The 20341-nt window shown below is 38.1% G+C and overlaps 1 protein-coding gene across 2 annotated transcripts in view; it reads right to left on the reverse strand.

Annotated features, from left to right (window-relative positions):
* Positions 1-284: 284 nt before the first annotated feature.
* The window catches only part of LOC114643059 (adhesion G protein-coupled receptor F5-like), a 140081-nt gene continuing 120024 nt past the window's right edge, over positions 285-20341 (reverse strand). For both annotated transcript variants that reach the window (XM_028791762.2, XM_051925630.1), the window contains exons 19-24: positions 10312-10500; positions 6876-8237; positions 4981-5022; positions 4368-4427; positions 1403-1478; positions 285-1054 (exon numbers count right to left, since the gene is read on the reverse strand). In XM_028791762.2, the coding sequence (XP_028647595.1) occupies positions 975-1054; positions 1403-1478; positions 4368-4427; positions 4981-5022; positions 6876-8237; positions 10312-10500 (1809 nt within the window). In that variant the 3' untranslated portion in view covers positions 285-974. The remainder of the gene's footprint in view (positions 1055-1402; positions 1479-4367; positions 4428-4980; positions 5023-6875; positions 8238-10311; positions 10501-20341) is intronic.

Here is a 20341-nt window from a genome sequence, read left to right on the forward strand (position 1 = left end):
CCATACATTGTAAAATGAAATTTCCCTTCATGTACTGAAGGATTATGTTTGTATAAACCAAGAATCCTGCTGATTCATGTTGCTGATAAGGCTTAGGCATTGTTTTATGAACGAACTTGTTCAATAAACCACTTGTTCAGAAGATGCAATATATCTTTTTGTCATCACTTTAAAATCCATGCATTGATTTGACTTTTGTTTAAAATTTAAACGAAGGATAAAAGTATAACAAAAAAAACAGAATCAAATGATCCAAATACCAACAAAAAAAAGCCTTTTACACATACTTATTTTAGTCAGAAATTTTAAAAGTGTCATTCATTGTAACCATCACTTAAAGCTTCATATATCTCATATGTAAAAACCCCATTTAAATGACTGCAAAATATAGCACCCAACAATAAGAAAAGAATTGACATTAAAATTTAGAATACTTACAGACACATTACATTATGTGCTCACAATAAGAAGTGTAATAAAGTAAGTGCAGTATGTTGACTTGCACGATTAAATATTACTGTCCCATAACAATACATGCCTACAGAAAGATATCTGATTATGTTTGAATATGTACAATATTTCCAGGCTAAACAAGTTCACTATATTAGAATTTTCTATAAAGTGGAAAGGTGAATGATAAGATTATGTTTGTTTTGCACAAACTGTTAAAAAAATCACAACAGTGTACAAAATTTATGTTTTGTAAACCATGCAACAACACTGAACTCATAGCATCCTTGTATTTATGCTAAAAGCAAAAAATAGTTTTTGATATTGTGAAAATGAATAAGGTGCTGCTCAAATACAGATTATTTGTTGCATGCCAGGCTTGATGTTTATATTTAGGGGCCCAGAAGAAGATGAAACTGTCCAAAAAATAAACTACATGGATGAAACGTTTCTTTTTCCAAAGTGTGCACTCTATAATGAATTCCATGGCAGCATAAAAATGTAAAATAACCAGTCATATGTTTTTAGTTTAAAACTGAGTAGCTGTTGGAATCTGATGTAGTCGAGGAAAACTGCCTTGATGCATCAGAGATATTATAGTTTCCTGTAAAAACAAGAGACAAAAATTCAGGTACATTTAATTGTAGTAACATTAACTTAGTTCCAGTTTTTTGGAGTAACTACAGTATGTCTGTGGCACCCATTGTAAGTATGCGACTTAGCCTTATACACCTCTCTGGTGATTACTGTCTGTTCAAAATTGTACTAAAGGGATCTGCTCCAGGTAAGAGTGTAGAGTCATTTTTCTTTGAATAGCTTCTGTTGGACAGCCACCCTTTTTAATGCCCCTTTAAAGTTCATACTACTTCTGCTACCTCTTCTTAGACAGTCATCCCAGTACACAGTTTTCAAAATATTAATTACACAGTAATTTGCAAATATTTTTTCTTACCCTTTTTACCAAAGATGTTAAAGCTGGGAGTAAAACTCTCATTAACTCTGTTGGATGGTTTGTCCAAACTTGTACTCTGCAATGGAGAAAGTAACAAATAATCAAAGTGTGTACATTATTTATTATGAATATTTGAACATTTTTTTCACTTAAACATATGATCGGTAAGTTTTTTAAACCTGCCTTTCTATTATCAAATTATGATGAACTTTTAAATATCAGAAAACTTAAAATCATGTTTTTTAACTGATGATATTCCCTTAAGGACTGACTAAATGTCTACAGATATTTATGTTAAAAAGGCATTCAGCTTAGTTAGCAAATTAAGCTGGTGAGCCAAAATGTACAGTATACCACAAGGCAGGCTGAGGACCTAAAGCAAGGCAGGTAGGGTGTTGTCTATTGTACAGGATTTGACTATTCATGGATTCTTGATATGTCATTGATGAACATGTCAAAATAGATTTAAGTTTTATCAAACTATATATACCTTATGTTTCAGTAATAAATGTGTTTTATTCAGTAAAAAAACTCAAGCAAGCTGAATAACCAACGATTACATCAACTGAAAAGTAAGACAAAATTCTGACAGTTCTCTTTGTCAGTGTCTATTGCTCTGCAGTGTCCTGCAAGATATCTTTAATATTCCAAGTTACAGTATTTTGTGGCAGGTAAATATGATGTAATATTTTAGCTTTATCAGGGCACATACATGCAGCAGACACTAAAAAGGCTTTTAACAAAAAGTAGCAACCAGTGGAAGACCATATTTAACATACTCTCTTGATGTTCCATCTTTTCATCTTCTTGAGATCATAGCTGGTGTATTGCAAGTAGCTTTTCTAGCACTCTCCTGTATATGTGAACCTTCAGATTGGTTAATAATTCCCTTGGATTCCAATTAATTACTCTCATTACATACAAAACTACTCTAATTACATACAAAAACTGGACAGAACTAGTAGGTTTCCATGCACAGCCACTCAAATCATATAGACTGCATTATTAGTGCATAATATACATTGTATTAAGCACTAAAAACAACAGCAAAAAAGACATTATATTAAGCAAGCCATTAATAAACTCTAAAATGTAATATCAAATCCAATCAATTGTGTTAATAGTAGCTGTACTGTGTTTTCCCAAAACAGAATTTTAAAATGTTCCTTCTTCGTTAGGGAGTCGGACTGTTTATCCCCTGTCTGAGTGCTGTGCTTATAGATAGATAGATAGATAGATAGATAGATAGATAGATAGATAGATAGATAGATAGATAGATAGATAGATAGATAGATAGATAGATAGATAGATAGATAGATAGATAGATAGATAGATAGATACTTTATTAATCCCAAGAAGAAACTCACATACTCCAGCAGCAGCATACTAAATTAAAGAGTGATAACAATGCAGGTATATAGACAGTCAATAACTTTGAATAATGTTAACATTTACCCCCCCCCCCCAGGTGGAACTGAAGAGTCACATAGTGTGGGGGATTACAATTTCAACATTTGTAGGGTGCATGCTTGGCACGATAGCTTACCAAGTGCATTGGTGTAGATGTGAGTGTTATAATCACCGCATTTGATTTGTCAGATATTTAAATAGATAGCTGTTGTAACTGGCTATTTAATGTGTGATCAATCAATTAGGTAGGTAACAATGTAATCCAATGGCACCCCCCGCCCCCTATATTCCACCAAAATCCCCCAATCAGAGGCTAGGAACAAAAAAAAAACACATGTATGGATAAAGGGGGGCGGCACGGTGGTGCAGTGGGTAGTGCTGCTGCCTCACAGTTAGGAGACCCAGGTTCGCTTCCCGGGTCCTCCCTGTGTGGAGTTTGCATGTTCTCCCCGTGTCTGCATGGGTTTCCTCCCACAGTCCAAAGACATGCAGGTTAGGTGCATTGGCAATCCTAAATTGTCCATAGTGTGTGCTTGGTGTGTGTGTCTGTGTGCGCACCCTGCAGTGGGCTGGTGCCCTGCCTAGGGTTTGTTTCCTGCCTTGTGCCCTGTGTTGGCTGGGATTGGCTCCAGCAGACCCCCGTGACCCTGTCGTTAGGATATAGTGGGTTGGATAATGGATGGATGGATAAAGGGTGTTAAGAAACAGTAGGGAACTAATAGGAAACTAACCACACCATCCGAGCAGGCTAGAAGAATGAATTAGTTATTTAATGAAGTACAGTACACCAATGTGTCTAGCAAGATATCATGTACAAAAAGCAGCAACTGCTCAGTGCAATTTCTGCATAAGTTAACATATTGAGAAATTGGATAACAGATGAGCTGCTTTAAAAAAACATGCAGAAGCGGATCAAAAATATATTGTACCTTATTGGGCACAAGAGAACATGTTTTAAATTCATGTTTTGGAAAATATCTACAACATGCATCATTTTTGAAAGATGTCTTCTAGGGCAAAGGGAAAGTTTCAGCAGGCCAATTTTTGGCCACAGGACACAATTTGGGCAGTCCTAGTGTAAAACAAGAACCGGAGAGGCTGCAAACCAGTCTTCTCCATCTAGAAAAGGATCTTGCTTGTCAAAAGATATACTGATTTGCCCTTTCACATACACCGTAAATACTGAAGAGCTACTTTTCTTTTATTTATAATCTCTTCCATTAATAAGACCCCATAAGAATGGTTCATGAGTAGTATTTATGAGTCGTTTAAACCTGAACAAAAAACTTCACCACATCTTCCAAGCTCATTCCCTTTTCAACTAGTCTCTATGCTGCTTTTCATTTTTGTCATATCTATGGAATTTTTATATAACACATGTTTAAGATAATTGATTTGTAATTTCCTAATTGTACATGAAAATAAAATATGTAATATTGTCCAATCTAAATGTTTAGCAAAATAATTAGAAAATACAATTCTTGTTAGTTCTTGTTTCCTTCACTGTATTTTATTTCACTATATGTTAAAATAAAGAAACAAAATATTTACTTACCTTTGTCTGGAATGTGCTCAGTCTTGACAATGAGAGGGTCCTAAAGAGAGCTTCACGAATCTAAAAGAAGAATATTATAAATTACAAATAAAAATAGAAAATAAGCAAAAACAAAGACAGTGCTGTCACTGTGATGTGTGGCCTGCTTACTATTTTAGCTTTGTGAAAACACCGTGTGCATTGTGTTTGCTTTTAACTAAGAATTCTGAATAGGGTCTGTTTGTCTATTTAGGCTTTCAACTGTGCTATGAATTTTGATAACAAATCCTTCCTGTGGTTACTGACCTTTGGAGACTAATAGTTAGCGATCCCTCATACCAACCCTTCCTGTAATAATAACTTTGCTTCCATTACAAAATTCACAACAATAAATAACACAGCCTTTCACTCTTCATTTCATGGTATTATCATGCTCAAATCAACCTTTAATGCATTATTAATGAATAAATCATATTATTGCAAAATGGTAATACAGTACTCTTCTGTCTGCAACATTTAATTGTTAGAGTTACTCTAAATAAATGTTCTAAAGGAAAATACATTCAAAAGTATATCCAAACAAAGCACATTCTGGTCCAACAGCACAGTAATATGGTTTTATTTTACAACTTACCTTGCTATCAAGCAAAGTTCCAAACACTAAGATGAAAAAGCCCTTTAAAAGAAAAGATAATCAGAAAATAATAAAATACTCCCTATGCCGACAAAGAAATCTGCAAAATAATAGTAGGTATAATACTATAAAATTAGCATGATGCTTATCAGAAAACAACACTAAATAAAACCTGAAAAAAACAGAAAACCTTTCAATACTTAGAATTATAAGCTAATTCTTCTAAAGTTGTATACTGTATCAGATGGGAGTTAAAATGATTAAAAATGCATTAATAGCATAATTAAAACATGAATGAAAAATTCTCATACTGTGTTGTATGCTGATATATTCAGTTTGTTCTAATTACTGCATTTTTCATCTCAGGTGCTCTGGATTTCCATCCATATCCCAGAGACATGTGTGTTAGCTTAACTGGTGATTCTAAATATTCATTATATAAATAAGTATGGGTGTGTGAAAGTGTACTATGTGATAAAAATGCACTTTACATAGGGCCAGTTCCTGCTGAGATGGGCTCTAGCTCTCATGACCCCGAAGTGGATTCATTGTGTTACTTAATAGATGAAACTTGATTCTGTGTGTGTAGGGCATAATTCAAACAGCTTCCATTAGGAGGAATTATTTGTACCACTACAAGTTTGCAACTTCTGGGTACCCCTTCACTCAGTCACTCGACTTCTCATCAGGGTGGTGGTGTATATTACTGAGCAATACGTCTTCATGGTGCAAACCTATTGGGTTACCAATTCGTTTAAGCAATGTCAGAATCAACTGAATGATTGTGAGTTAATGAAAAGTTACTTCCAGCAAGATGGAGTAACGTGTCACACATTGGCAAGGAGCATGGTAGAAATTGAGTCCTTCGGCAACAGGGTAATTTCAAAGGGGCTTTGGCCACCACAGTCACCGGATCTGATACCACCAGACGTTTTCCTTTGGGGTATGCTCAAAGGAAAAGTCTATCAGAACAAGCCTTGCACTGTGGAAGATTTGAAGGAAAACATCCAACGTGAAATTGCTGCTATTACCACCCGAGACGCTTGCCGATATGTAAGAGAAAATGGAGCACCCAAATGTGTTTTGCAGAACATGGAAACAACTTCCAGCATCGCTTGAAATGCAATCAATTACACATACGTCAAGGTATATAGCATATTTTTTTTGGTACAGATTGCTTCATCCTAATTGGAGTTACAATATTCGGGGCCTCTTTCAAGTGAATCTCCCTGTACAGTACTAATAAACCCATATGGAGTAAAAATGTTACCTTCAAATGGAGATCTTGAAATAGTATATTAAGAAAGCTGTGTTTGAATTTTCGCTACCAGCCATTTTTCTGTTTATATTGTACCTAATATGAATTGGCTATGGAATTATTAATTTGCTTATATACAGTATAGTGTTTGAGCTAATACAGTAATAAACCCAAATGGTGAAATTACCATCATTTGATTAACAAAACTATTAAGGCATTAGCTCAAAATAAATTTATTACTTCTGAACCCACTTTGTAGTATGTTGTTGAGAAACATCAGCTTATCCCAACATTAACAAATACAGGAACAGTAGAATCACCAATATGTGAATTGAACCCTTGTCTTAAGAGTTGTGAGACATGCTAGTGCTAATCTAATGCTAATGAGACATGCTAGTACAAATCTATGCACCAATGATCTACCTCAGTTTGTACTCTTGATATATATATACATATTATAGTAAACATAATAATAAATGCCTGTTGAATAACAGAATATATTTTTATAATAGCAGCATGTTTAATTACATGACTTATTAGATAGTTATATTACTTTTTGTTTTGGCTTTTAATGAAAACTGGAGACTAAACAATTAAATCCATAAAGTTTCCAAAGTGGCATGCATTTTTTTTTTACCTGGAAAGCATTGAGTATTACAAATACAACATTGATTCCAAAGTTCCCTGGTGCAACAGCGACTCCAATTCCAAATCCCCATGTAAGGCCAAAAAATGGTGTTAAAATAGCAATGCTCCTTCCTACTATCTTCAGATTGCTTCGTTCTTCATCCCTAGGTCTGACTCCTAAACTTGGTCTGAGTAGTTTTACGATAACCACAAGAAGAATGACCATATTGATGGCAATGATGACTAGGGCGGGTATGATGAAAGCAAGCATAGCCTTTGAATCATTCCAGTTGAGCCAACATACGTTATCTCTTGTGTAAACTTTTGCAGATGCAGTAGTGGCTACTGTAACAACTGCTATAATGACAGGGCAGCCATATCCAAGACAGAATGCAATAGCCATCAAGTGGGACTTTGCTAAGTCTTTGAAAACCATGACTGTTCGGAAAAAGAGCAGCAGAGCCAAACTTAACATCCAGAAGAACATTGCCAGGTAAAAAAAGTGTGTAAAGAAGACTGCTGCACTGCAGGAGGGCAAACCTGCTTTAATAACAAACCCTATGATGAACCAAATATCAGCAATTAGCAGAGATATAGCAATGTTTACAATGCAAACATGTCGGATGTAAGAGGTTTTATTTTTGGTTACTCTCTGCCACACTAAGATTTCAATTATGAGACACAAGACCAAACTTCCCATTGATATTCCAAGTCCAATAGCAGAAATGTAAGTTAAAATTTGATCCTGTGCTTTAGAAAAATTGTATTCTGGTGACATCAATATTGAAAAGGAAGTTGTGTGATTACAAGAGCAAGTAACTAAATCTGAAGTATTACTGTTCAAAGAACAGCCATAAGTATCCCACCCTCCAGCTCCTAAACCACTAAGATTGAAATTCCAGAAGACACACTGAGGATTTCCTAGTGATTTGTTGTTTGTTCCAAAACCTAGTGCCACATTGTTAACAGATGTATTTACTACTGTTGTTGTAAGGACAATGCTATTTACTGAAAAATTGCTGTTAATATTCTTGGGGAGTATTTCAGAAAGTGTAGCATAAACAATGCTGACAATGACAGTTTCTGTATGAGTTCCCAGTGCTGTTTTTAGAATAGATACACTGCCACTCGTATTAAAATTGGTGAAAGTTTCATTATAGTTTGAGTTATTGACTTTTGTGGCTCGTAGATCCAGTTCAGATGTTTGTACACTAAAATCAGTACCATTTGTTATTGAAAAAGAACTTGAAAAAGCTTCCACACTCTTGAGCAAATTGGAACTAAAGTTCTGGGTTGCATTATTATTATTCATTGTTTGCCAGGTTGTCGTTGAATTTGGTGAAATTAAAACTGACACTGTATGAATAAATCCCTATGAAAAAAAGAAAGGCAAATAATTAATATTTGAAAATGTACTCAGTTTAACTCTTCATCTCATATTGGGTCTTTGGAGAGTTTCTTAAACATTTTTGTAAGTGCAAAAAAAGCTATACATTTACAAAATGATCTATAAAGGAAGTAAAACACAATCCTTGTATTTCAAACACATGAATGCAAAAGGAAGATTCAATAAAGTTAATTTCTAACAAAATAATAAATAGTTCAACAATGAATAAAAACTTTCCATCCCATAGCTTAATTACCCTTTCACCAAACAAAATTTTAGTTCTAAAAATATTTATCAATTACAAGCGCCTTTACTTTTCAAAAGTATTACCTAAACTGATTACTGAATATTTATAATGGAAACAACTGGAGTAAAAGAGTACTTTGTCACAAAATACTTTTTTCTTATGGGTGTTTATTTGAGGATCATAGTTAAAAATGTAACGAAATGTCCAATATGTTAAATTGCATTAAATCATTGGTCTAAAGTTTTAATCTATCATTATGACAACTTCTGCTCTTGTAGCCAAATATGATTTTCCTCATTTTAAAATGCACTCTTTTACCAGCATTTGAGACAATTATTACAAAAAGTAAGGAAAGAAAGAATTGAACACATTTTTAAAGCTTGTAACTTCTATACATTAGTTGAAAATGCACTGAAAATATATGTCTGAGACTAGAATGAACCTCAAATAGTTTTCTTAGGTACTCCATAACACTTTAGAGACACATTAAAAATAAAAAGAAAAAAATTAAAATTTGTACAAGTTTATTTTCCCCTTGTTCCATGATCTAATAATCTCTGAATAGAGAACAATCTTTTTCTTAGCTTTTTATGCACATCTTTGTTGACTTGAAATTTGGCACACAAGTACTGTCCTTTTCACTGTAAATCAGTTTTTGGACATATTGGGAAATTTTAACTGGATGTGAATGTAGTAAATGATAAAGAATGTGTATTTAAATATCTTATTACCGGTAAATGACCCCTTCCTTTACAAATGGCAGCAGTTCCTGGTGAGTCTGTCTATAACCAGATATCTGCAGTCAAATTGCTTCTCTCACAAAGAACAGTATGCAGCTTGTTCATACAATTATAAAAGTAAAAATGTTCAGCCTGGGCAATGCTGGCAAACACAGCTAATTAATTATAATCATCACTTTCACCTTGTTTCAGTCAAATATTTTTATATAAGACAGACTGATGCTATTCAAATACTGTGCCAAGGCTGTTTTCAGACATGTTTGAAATATCGGTATTTTGTAGCAGATTAAAAGAAAGTGTGGTAATTTTTATTATTTTTATTTTTAGAGCCCTGCTTTATGTATTTTTCTCAATAATTTTAATAACTTTCACATAACATTTCACAATTGGCAATCTGCTTAAGCCAGGCCAAGGTCTCGGGATCCATAGCTTATGCAGAAGCATTGAGAACAAGGTAGGTGCAGCCTTGGACAGTTTAACAGCTCATCACAGTGTGCTCTATTTTAATTTACTGAATCTTAAGAGCACCACTGATTGACACAGGAGATAAGGAAATGCAAGCAGCAAACTTGGGACTTCTTAGAAAGCCATAATGACCCTGTAAGGAAGATTAAGGTGGGAAATACAAGCATGAACAGGCAACTAAACACACACCTGGACAAATGTTTCATTTGAATTGCTAAAAACATGTTTGAAGTGTTAAGCTAGAATACTAAAAATTATAAAAATAAAAACAAGTTGTACAACTTGACTTTGGTGATAGTTTGTAAAATGTACAAATATAAAATTAATGTAGAAATACAAAATTAAGAATTTTACTCTCTAGGGCCCACCAATTTTAACAATCCCCTTTCATATTTCTCAGTGTCCTGCATGGGATTACAGGCATGTCAATTAAAACTGGTTATCTTATAAAAAATTAAATGATCAAAATGTATGTTCATCATTTGACTCTGCATATAACAGATTGTTTCTAATATCTACCATATATCAGCATCACCATTTCTTCAGCACTTTAACATTTAACTAAATGGTTGTCAAATTTTATATAAAAACTCCAGTGTGTACTTACACTCATTTCGGCACTACTGACGGTTATGCTTTTCACTGCCTGTGAGAAAATTTCAAGTGTCTGAACAACAGATGAAATAGTTCCAAATGACGCTGTGACTTCTTGGCTATTGTTTGCTATTGATACATTCAGTAGCTCAATTAAAGCTGGCAACTTAGCTTGTAGTTGTGCAGTATTCTGTATATCATTCTGAAACACAATAAAAAAGTCAGCACAGTAAGCAACAAACACTATTTATAGACCTGACAAATAAATTTACTTATGTAGAATTAACCAATTTATGCAAATACGTATCTGATATCAGTCAAATATACTGTTGAATTTACAAAAAGAGAACATTTGCACATTTATAACACATTTTAACAGCTCTACATTTAATACAGCTATATTCCAAATGTTAATCTGTTACCTACACTGAAAATAAAAAGGCTAGTCACTATACTCTGAATCATTGCAACACAGTGTTTTCTAAATGGAAAAATAAGTAGATAAAAAATTAAAAGAAAGCCAGAAACACATTATTAAAGGCTAAATAGCTGAAACATTTTTTTCTAAAATTACTTTTAAGTAGCTGTGTTACAGTTTCTTAAGAAAATGGGCCTCAGTTATACTGCTGTTAAGTTAATAAGATGTATTAGAAGTACTGTGTAACTAACTGAGTATCTTTCTGTATACAATACTTGCTATTTTTTATTATGGGCTAATATTATTGGTTTACTAGAGTTGCTTACTCTTAAGCATGCTACATTCGATTGCCCTAGAGTAAAACATTCCTGTTTCATGAAATCAAGGCATAGAAGAAACAATGGAAATTAAAAAAAATAAGTCAAGAAATCATTAAGTTTACAAAATTTTATTCAAATTTTTGATTCATCAAAGTAGCCACTTTTTGCTGATATAACAGCCAAACTGTGGCAACCCTTTTGTTTCAGAATGCCAGTCACTCTATGCAAATCACCAACTCTGCCCCCAGCAAAAGAATCACAGACCATCACACTTCCGCCTCCATGTTTGACAGATGGTTTCACACACAGAGGAACCATCCTTTCACCAACTTAATGGTGTACAAACACCCTGCATGATGAACCGAAAATTTCAAATTTTGATTTATCGGTCCATAAGACTTTCTTCCAGTCTGCAGTAGTCCACAGCTGGTATTTCAAGGCCCTATTTTGTCCTTTAAGGAATGGCTTTCTTAGTGCTACTTGCCCTGTCAAGCCTGCAGAACAAAGTCTCCTTCACAGCAGAAACTAAGAATTGTTTTGTTTTCAACCACTGTTAAGCTGTGGTTGAAGCTGTCACACAAGCTGTTGACCCTGAGAAACTTGTCTCCCAATTGGCTTCTTGCACTTTGGATTGTGTAGGACACCGTACTCACTGACACTTTGATTTTTTTAGCAATTTCTCTAAATGAAAGACCTACACTTCTAAGGGTAATAATGCTCTGTCACATTTCATTTGTTAATTTCCACTTTCTTGCCATTATCACTGGAATATTATCCAGTGAAGTAGTACTTCAGAGAGTGTTGTAGCACAGTCTGTTCCACCTCTGGTTTAACACAGACACAGGGTTTTTAAGGAACCAACAGAAGTTGGGACACCTGTGCAAATTGTTTGCTTCAACTTGCAAGGCTTAATTTACTTTAATTGCTGCAGAATATCTGTTGGTTGCAACCTATCAATTGTTTCTGGAAGAAGGCCCATTTCTAATATTCTGAAATTTCCTTTTTTTCAGTTTTTGCAAACCTAAACTATAAATTTAAACCTCTGGTACTTTACTGCTTACCATTTCATCAATATATATGTTGTATATATAGATTTTTCATTATGGAAATTACCTTTACCAACAGTATTTTTCTTTTTGCAAATGAAGGCTAATGCAGCTCCTCCCCAGCTCCTATACAACTTTGTTTTTAAACACATGATTATAACCATGTTCAAAACTTCTGACTTTTTAAGATTTGAAAGATTTATAGCCTATATGCCATGCTGAACAAACTAATATTTACATATCACTGCATACTTCATAATTACAATACCTGGACCAACAAATACTTTAATTCTGAGGAAAATAAAAACTAGTGTTGAAAATTGAGTTTTTTGTTATTAGCAATTCAAAGCTAATGATTTGTTAGTTTTAGAGTTGATCCCTTTAGTAAAACCTGCTCCTATTACAGTTGTTGTAGCAGGTATATAGGATACATTAGTGCTTGCTTTATTCTGTTTTCCTAGTTCATCAGTGAAGTTATTTTTATTGTATGTATTGGTTTTAATTACATTTCACTGTCTCCTTGACTGTATTCAAGTTGGACAAATTGCTTCTTCTCTCCGTGGAACATAATCTTATGGTGGAAAAACATAAATCTCTTTTATTACTTTGTTAAGTACCCACCCAATTAGCTTAAGTCACTCAGACATTTATTTTGTAGACAAACCTAGACTGATAGTGGAGTATCATACTATGCAGTTTCTATTACTCCTTGTTTTCTGCTACATTCTTAGCTACCCTACGTAAACGTCATATTTATACTGAAAGAATTAAATGTTTTAAACAGTATAATGAATTAGATATTTCAAAGCTAGTTTGCTCTTCTGTTCCATTTTTTGAATTGCATATACTAGCTTTGCTGTTAGTATCTCTGACAAATTATCATCACTTACCATTTAGCATATTCTCTTAAACAAGAAATAAGTAAATAATAATTACTTGCTGCTTGTTAATGGATACCGGTGGGGTCTAGTGTTCCTTCCTTAAAAGATGATGTAGGTCTGTATTCTATGACATAAACTTGCTGGAAAAGGAATACATTTTATGGTTTGGAATGGTCAAGTTTAATTCTAAATTTGAACCCAATAGATATATGAATGACAAGGAAGGAGGCACTTTATGCAAGACTAGTTGCTACTGGAAAACGTTTCTTAGAAAGAATGGGCAAAAATTCTTAAAGCAGATTTCAAGGATTGATCAGTATAAGAAATGTTAAGTTGCTGGCCTCTAGTTAGTTTAAAAGGTTAGCTTACATTGTACACAAGGATCAATGAATGTATGCTACTTAAGCTTATTAAAAGGAAAGGTTCACATAAAGTCAAACAGGACTATTCATGAGGAACAATTGTCTGAGATCCCTTAAAATCATAGAGATAGCTCTTTTACTTCCAGCATCTAGCTCAAAATGTCCTCTTCGGTAAAGTTATTTGTCAAATGTAGTGAACATGTCAAAAGAATCACATGCACACATAAAAACAGTCTGAGATAAACATCAGAAAATAGAAAATCTTTTTAGCAGCAGGCACAATTAAGGTGAGGAAACAGACATGAGTCAGGATACTGGAAATTAAAATAAGAGGGGTCATAAACAAGCCTAATATATTTTCACTATATGCATCTCTAAGTAAAAGTTTGAAATTTTTAAAGAATTTTCACTACATTCTTAACATTATAAATAGTGTGCTGACATTTTATATAATGTGTAGCAATGTCAGTAGCTTACATGAGGGTTTTTTTAAGTTCTGTCCTGGGGACCACAATGTGGAATTAATTTATCTCTTTTAAATTAGCTGATCTTATTTTGCTTTAGGAAAAGGGCAGTAGTGTGAGAGTTATATTATTTATAAGAAATTAAGATTTGTTTTGCTATAGCTTTAAATGCCTAACTCTGTTTAAAAACATTTTTTATTAATTCACTTCTTTCTGTGTTCTCTGTCAATTCTTTCTGAATGATCAGCAAGGAAGACACAGGTGTAAATAAAAATGTATAGTAAAGGACAGAAGAGAGAATTAGAAAATAATGGCTTAAATAACCTGAACCTTAACAAAGAACAAAATATTAAGCAGCAAGAAAGATAATGAATTCATCCATCCATCCATTATCCAACCCGCTGAATCCGAACACAGGGTCACGAGGGTCTGCTGGAGCCAATCCTAGCCAACACAGGGCACAAGGCAGGAACCAATCCTGGGCAGGGTGCCAACCCACCACAAGACACACACAAACACACCCACACACCAAGCACACACTAGGGCCAATTTAGAATCGCCAATCCACCTAACCTGCATGTCTTTGGACTGTGGGAGGAAACCAGAGCGCCCGGTTCCTATGATGAATAAAAACTTTGGACGACGTTTTCCCTTGCCCGGACGTGGGTCACTGGGGCCCCCCTCTGGAGCCAGGCCTGGAGGTGGGGCTCAATGGCGAGCGCCTGGTGGCTGGGCTTGCACCCATGGGGCTCGGCTGGGCACAGCCCGAAGAGGCAACATGGGTTCCCCTTCCCATGGGCTCACCACCTATGGGAGGGGCCAAGGAGGTCGGGTGCAGTGTGAGTTGGGTGGTGGCCGAAAGCGGGGACTTTGGCGGTCGGATCCTTTGCTACAGAAGCTGGCTCTTGAGATGTGGAATGTCACCTCTCTGAAGGGGAAGGAGCCTGAGCTAGTGTGCGAGTTTGAAAGGTTCTGGCCAGATATAGTCGGGCTCACCTCGACGCACAGCTTGGACTCTGGAACCAATCTCCTTGAGAGGGGCTGGACTCTGTACCACTCTGGAGTTGCCCCCGGTGGGAGGCACCAAGCGGGTGTGGGCATACTTATTGCCCCCCCAACTTGGAGCCTGTACATTGGGGTTTACCCCGGTGGACGAGAGGGTAGCCTCCCTCCGCCTTCGGGTGGGGGGACGGGTCCTAACTGTTGTTTGTGCGTATGCACCGAACAGCAGTTCACAGTACCCACCCTTTTTGGAGTCCCTGGAGGGGGTGCTAGAGGGCATACCTTCTGGGGACTCCCTTGTACTGCTGGGAGACTTCAATGCTCACGTGGGCAATGACACTGAGACCTGGAAGGGCGTGATTGGGAGGAATGGCCCCCCCCGATCTGAACCCGAGTGGTGTTTTGTTATTGGACTTCTGTGCTCGTCACGGATTGTCCATAACGAACACCATGTTCAAGCATAGGGGTGTTCATATGTGCACTTGGCACCAGGACACCCTAGGCCTCAGTTCGATGATCGACTTTGTGGTCGTGTCGTCGGACTTGCGGCCACATGTCTTGGACACTCGGGTGAAGAGGGGGCGGAGCTGTCAACTGATCACCACCTGGTGGTGAGTTGGCTTCGATGGTGGGGGAGGATGCCGGTCAGGCCGGGTAGGCCCAAACGTGTTGTGAGGGTCTCCTGAGAACGTCTGGCAGAGCCCCCTGTCAGAAGTAGCTTCAACTCCCACCTCCGGCAGAACTTCGACCACGTCCCGAGGGAGGTGGGGGACATTGAGTCCGAATGGGCCATGTTCCGTGCCTCTATTGTTGAGGCGGCTGACCGGAGTTGTGGCCGTAAGGTAGTCGGTGCCTGTCGTGGCGGCAATCCCCGAACCCATTGGTGGACACCGGCGGTGAAGGATGCCGTCAAGCTAAAGAAGGAGTCCTACCAGTCCCTTTTGTCCTGTGGGACTCTGGAGGCAGCTGATAGGTACCGGCGGGCCAAGCGGAATGCGGCTTCGGTGGTTGCTGAGGCAAAAACTCGGGCATGGCAGGAGTTTGGGGAGGCCATGGAGAACGACTTTTGGACGGCTTCGAGGAGATTCTGGTCCACCGTCCGGCGTCTCAGGAGGGGGAAGCAGTGCAGTGTCAACACTGTGTATGGTGGGGATGGTGCGCTGCTGACCTCGACTCGGGACGTTGTGGGTCGGTGGGGGGAGTACTTCGAAGACCTCCTCAATCCCACTAATATGCCTTCCAATGAGGAAGCAGAGCCTGGGGACTCGGAGGTGGGCTCCCCCATCTCTGGGACTGAGGTCACCGAGGTGGTCAAAAAACTCCTTGGTGGCAGGGCCCCGGGGGTGGATGAGATACGCCCGGAGTTCCTCAAGGCTCTGGATGTTGTAGGGCTGTCTTGGTTGACACGTCTCTGCAACATCGCGTGGACATCAGGGACAGTGCCTCTGGATTGGCAGACTGGGGTGGTGGTCCCCCTCTTTAAGAAGGGGGACCGGAGGGTGTGTTCCAACTACAGAGGAATCACACTCCTCAGCCTCCCTGGAAAAGTCTATTCGGGGGTTCTGGAGAGGAGGGTCCGTCGGATAGTTGAACCTCGGATTCAGGAGGAACAGTGTGGTTTTCGTCCTGGTCGCGGAACAGTGGACCAGCTCTACACCCTTAGCAGGGTCCTGGAGGGTGCATGGGAGTTCGCCCAACCAGTCTACATGTGTTTTGTGGACTTGGAAAAGGCGTTTGACCGTGTTCCTCGGGGAATCCTGTGGGGGGTGCTCCGGGAGTATAGGGTACCAGACCCCCTGATAAGGGCTGTTCGGTCCCTGTACATCCAGTGTCAGAGCTTGGTCCGCATTGCCGGCAGTAAGTCGAACCCGTTTCCAGTGAGAGTTGGACTCCGCCAGGGCTGCCCTTTGTCACCGATTCTGTTCATAACATTTATGGACAGAATTTCTAGGCGCAGCCAGGGTGTTGAGGGGGTCCGGCTTGGTGGACTCAGGATTGGGTCACTGCTTTTTGCAGATGATGTTGTCCTGTTTGCTTCATCAGGCCGTGATCTTCAGCTCTCTCTGGATCGGTTCGCAGCTGAGTGTGAAGCGGCTGGGATGGGAATCAGCACCTCCAAATCCGAGACCATGGTCCTCAGCCGGAAAAGGGTGAAATGCCCTCTCAGGGTTGGGAGCGAGATCCTGCCTCAAGTGGAGGAGTTCATGTATCTTGGGGTCTTGTTCACGAGTGAAGAAAGAATGGAGCGTGAGATCGACAGGCGGATCGGTGAGACGTCCGCAGTGATGCAGGCTCTACATCGGTCTGTCGTGGTGAAAAAGGAGCTGAGTTGTAAGGCAAAACTCTCAATTTACCAGTCGATCTATGTTCCTACCCTCACCTATGGTCATGAGCTATGGGTAGTGACCAAAAGAACGAGATCGCGAATACAAGCAGCTGAAATGAGTTTCCTCCGCAGGGTGTCTGGGATCTCCCTTAAAGATCGGGTGAGAAGCTCAGTCATCCGGGAGGGGCTCAGAGTAGAGCCGCTGCTCCTCCGCATCGAGAGGAGTCAGATGAGTTGGCTCGGGCATCTGATCAGGATGCCTCCTGGACGCTTCCCTGGTGAGGTGTTCTGGGCACGTCCAACCGGGAGGAGGCCCCGGGGAAGACCCAGGACACGCTGGAGGGACTATGTCTCCCGGCCAGCCTGGGAATGCCTCGGGATTCTCCTGGAAGAGCTAGAAGAAGTGGCTGGGGAGAGGGAAGTCTGGGTATCTCTGCTCAAGCTGCTGCCCCCGCGACCCGACCTCGGATAAGCAGAAGAGGATGGATGGATGGATGGATACAAACAAAGGAAGAAACTGAGTGGGACGAAAAACTTGCAGTCACAGGGGAGCTTCAGGTCTAAGCTGAAAAACCCCGGCCTTATGTGGGCTCCAACAATTCAGTTGCTATATAGCCATGACCAAAAAAAAAGTGCTGCAATGATGTCACACACAAAGCAATAAATATTAATTATGATAAAAACATTCCATGCAGATTGAACAAAAATGCTTCAGGCTAATTCTACATGTGGCAAAACCAAAACAAAGGCAATCTTTTTGATATATTTTGGTCTTGATTTTTATGGTAATAAAATCTTTATTAATTATATAGCTTGGTTTTGTTATTTGTTCCAGGAGTTTAAAACCGTTTCTCCTCTCACTTGTTAATTTGGCTCTTCTCCTACTTCTCAAGTCTGAGGCCAGGGTTATTTTGCTTTTAGGTCTTATATAAGTCTTGAGGCCTACTTTTTGAAGTCAAGCATGTTTTTGAGGTTTGGGAAACCAACAGTTAGTAATAAATGGGGAGAAGAAGCAGTTTGTGAGACTACAGCAATAGAACTGCCATCCTATAAGTTAAACTGTTTTCTTTTAAGCAACCAAATATGTATAAAGGTTTGTATTTGCTTTAATAAATTCTTAAAACTATCATTCTTTAAGCCTCCTTCTGCCTTGAGATTACTTTAAATGTTTATTTGACTTTACTTCCCCAAATTTTATTAATATACTTTCAATGAAGTACTTAATCTTGTGATGTTAACTGGTTTTTAAATAACTTTTTCATAGTGTTTACAATTAAATGTGATATATCAGGCACCCATATCACATTACAGGTGGCAGAGGGCTCAAGCCATTATTGTAACCACAGATGGAACGCAAATAACTTTGAATGTAACACATGTCAAAGGCAGGTAATACTTTGTAACACTTATATTCATTCACATCATGTATGAAAAAGTATCGTTTCTTATTAACCTAAGACACTGTGGTCTTTCACTTGTGGAAGTGAACCAATGTATCTGGAGAAAACCCCCAAGATTATGGGAAGTGTCATAAAGCAGCTAATTTGATTATGTAATTTTGTTCTTTCAGGTGGCCAATACTGATCAAAGAGTGTGCCATATTCAGATTTTTGTCCAAATTTGAAACTGAAGATTTTCAAGCTAAATGTCCAGTACTACCAGAGAATCAAACTCATAGGAATACCTGTGTACTGGAGTATGCAGTTCTGCTTTCTTTTACTTCTGTCCCTTTAAGCGTTACAGTTTATTATCCGCCTGCCTTTCTTATGGTTATGGTGTTGTTCATCCTTTAAGTTTTCTGTCTGTGTTGCAGATTTCCCCCAATATAGATGACAATTAAGCATAACAAGACTTCAATATCTTGGATTTATGATTTATTATTCTTAATTTGAATTCCATTTTTATTTATTCTTCTTAGCATCTTTTTATTGATTTTGTAGTTAATTATTCCCCTTCCTTTGTCTATTTTGGACTCTTTTATTTAATTAAAGCTTTACTCCCTTCCTTTTAGTTGTTATTGTTTCTTTAAAGGTTGTGGTTAGTGGTGTTTGAGGTCTTAATGATTCTGCTGCATGCTGACTTAATCAGACTAAGGTCTGTGATCACAGCATCCCTATTCCTTATAAAATTAACTGGTTTACAGTTAAATACCAAACTGATTATGAGATTTACTTTTACCAGCTGGCCACCCACATACTGTAATATAAGATCTTTCCTTCTGGCCTTCTTGTTGTCCCAGCTTTTCACCTGTCCTCTATGAAGGCCGTCTTTTATCATAAATTGCTTCTCAGCTGTGGAATTCTCTAATATTTTATATTCAGACTCTCGATTAATTTTATTCTTAATAAAGCAGCTTAAAACTCACCTATTCAAACATACCTTCTCCCTGCTATAGATTATCAGGTTTAATATCTAATTTCTTATATTTATCTTATTTGTAATTGTAATATATAAATGTTTAATTGTATTTACTTTTTCATGCTATGCATTTGAAAGGTTTTATCTTACAATGTGCCCTTGAGTGTCTTGAGGGATATAGTGAAATAACATCCATCCATCCATTATCCAACCTGCTATATCCTAACTACAGGGTCACGGGGGTCTGCTGGAGCCAATCCCAGTCAACACAGGGCGCAAGGCAGAAAACAAACCCTGGGCAGGGCGCCAGCCCACCATAGGGTGCACACACACACATACTCCAAGACACACTGGGGACAATTTAGAATCGCCAATGCACTTAACCTGCTTGTCTTTGGACTGTGGGAGGAAACCGGAGCACCCGGAGGAAACCCACGCAGACACGGGGAGAATATGCAAACTCCACGCAGGGAGGACCCGGGAAGCAAATCCGGGTCTCCTAACTGTGAGACAGCAGTGCTACCCACTGCGCCACCATGCCGCCCTGAAATAACATGCATTATTAATATAATTGAAACAAAAAAGATATTCTTTTATGATTATAAATTGAAAAACACTTCATGAAAACAACGTGCAGATGTCAGGGGAAAAACAGTCAGGGGAGAATGTCAAAATAACACACGAAAATGCACTTGAATGACGACCTTGGGTTATGATGCATCTATGGTAGCAAATCTGACTTGCCTCTGAAACAAAAAACCATAACTCAACATCTTTGAAAAACAAAGAAACAAACATACAAACAAACAAAAACTAAAATTACTCAAAGAGGTTTAAAGGATCAGTATTGTCACAATAAAACTGCT

Source organism: Erpetoichthys calabaricus, chromosome 3, assembly GCF_900747795.2.
Source record: "Erpetoichthys calabaricus chromosome 3, fErpCal1.3, whole genome shotgun sequence".
Taxonomy (NCBI): domain Eukaryota; kingdom Metazoa; phylum Chordata; class Cladistia; order Polypteriformes; family Polypteridae; genus Erpetoichthys; species Erpetoichthys calabaricus.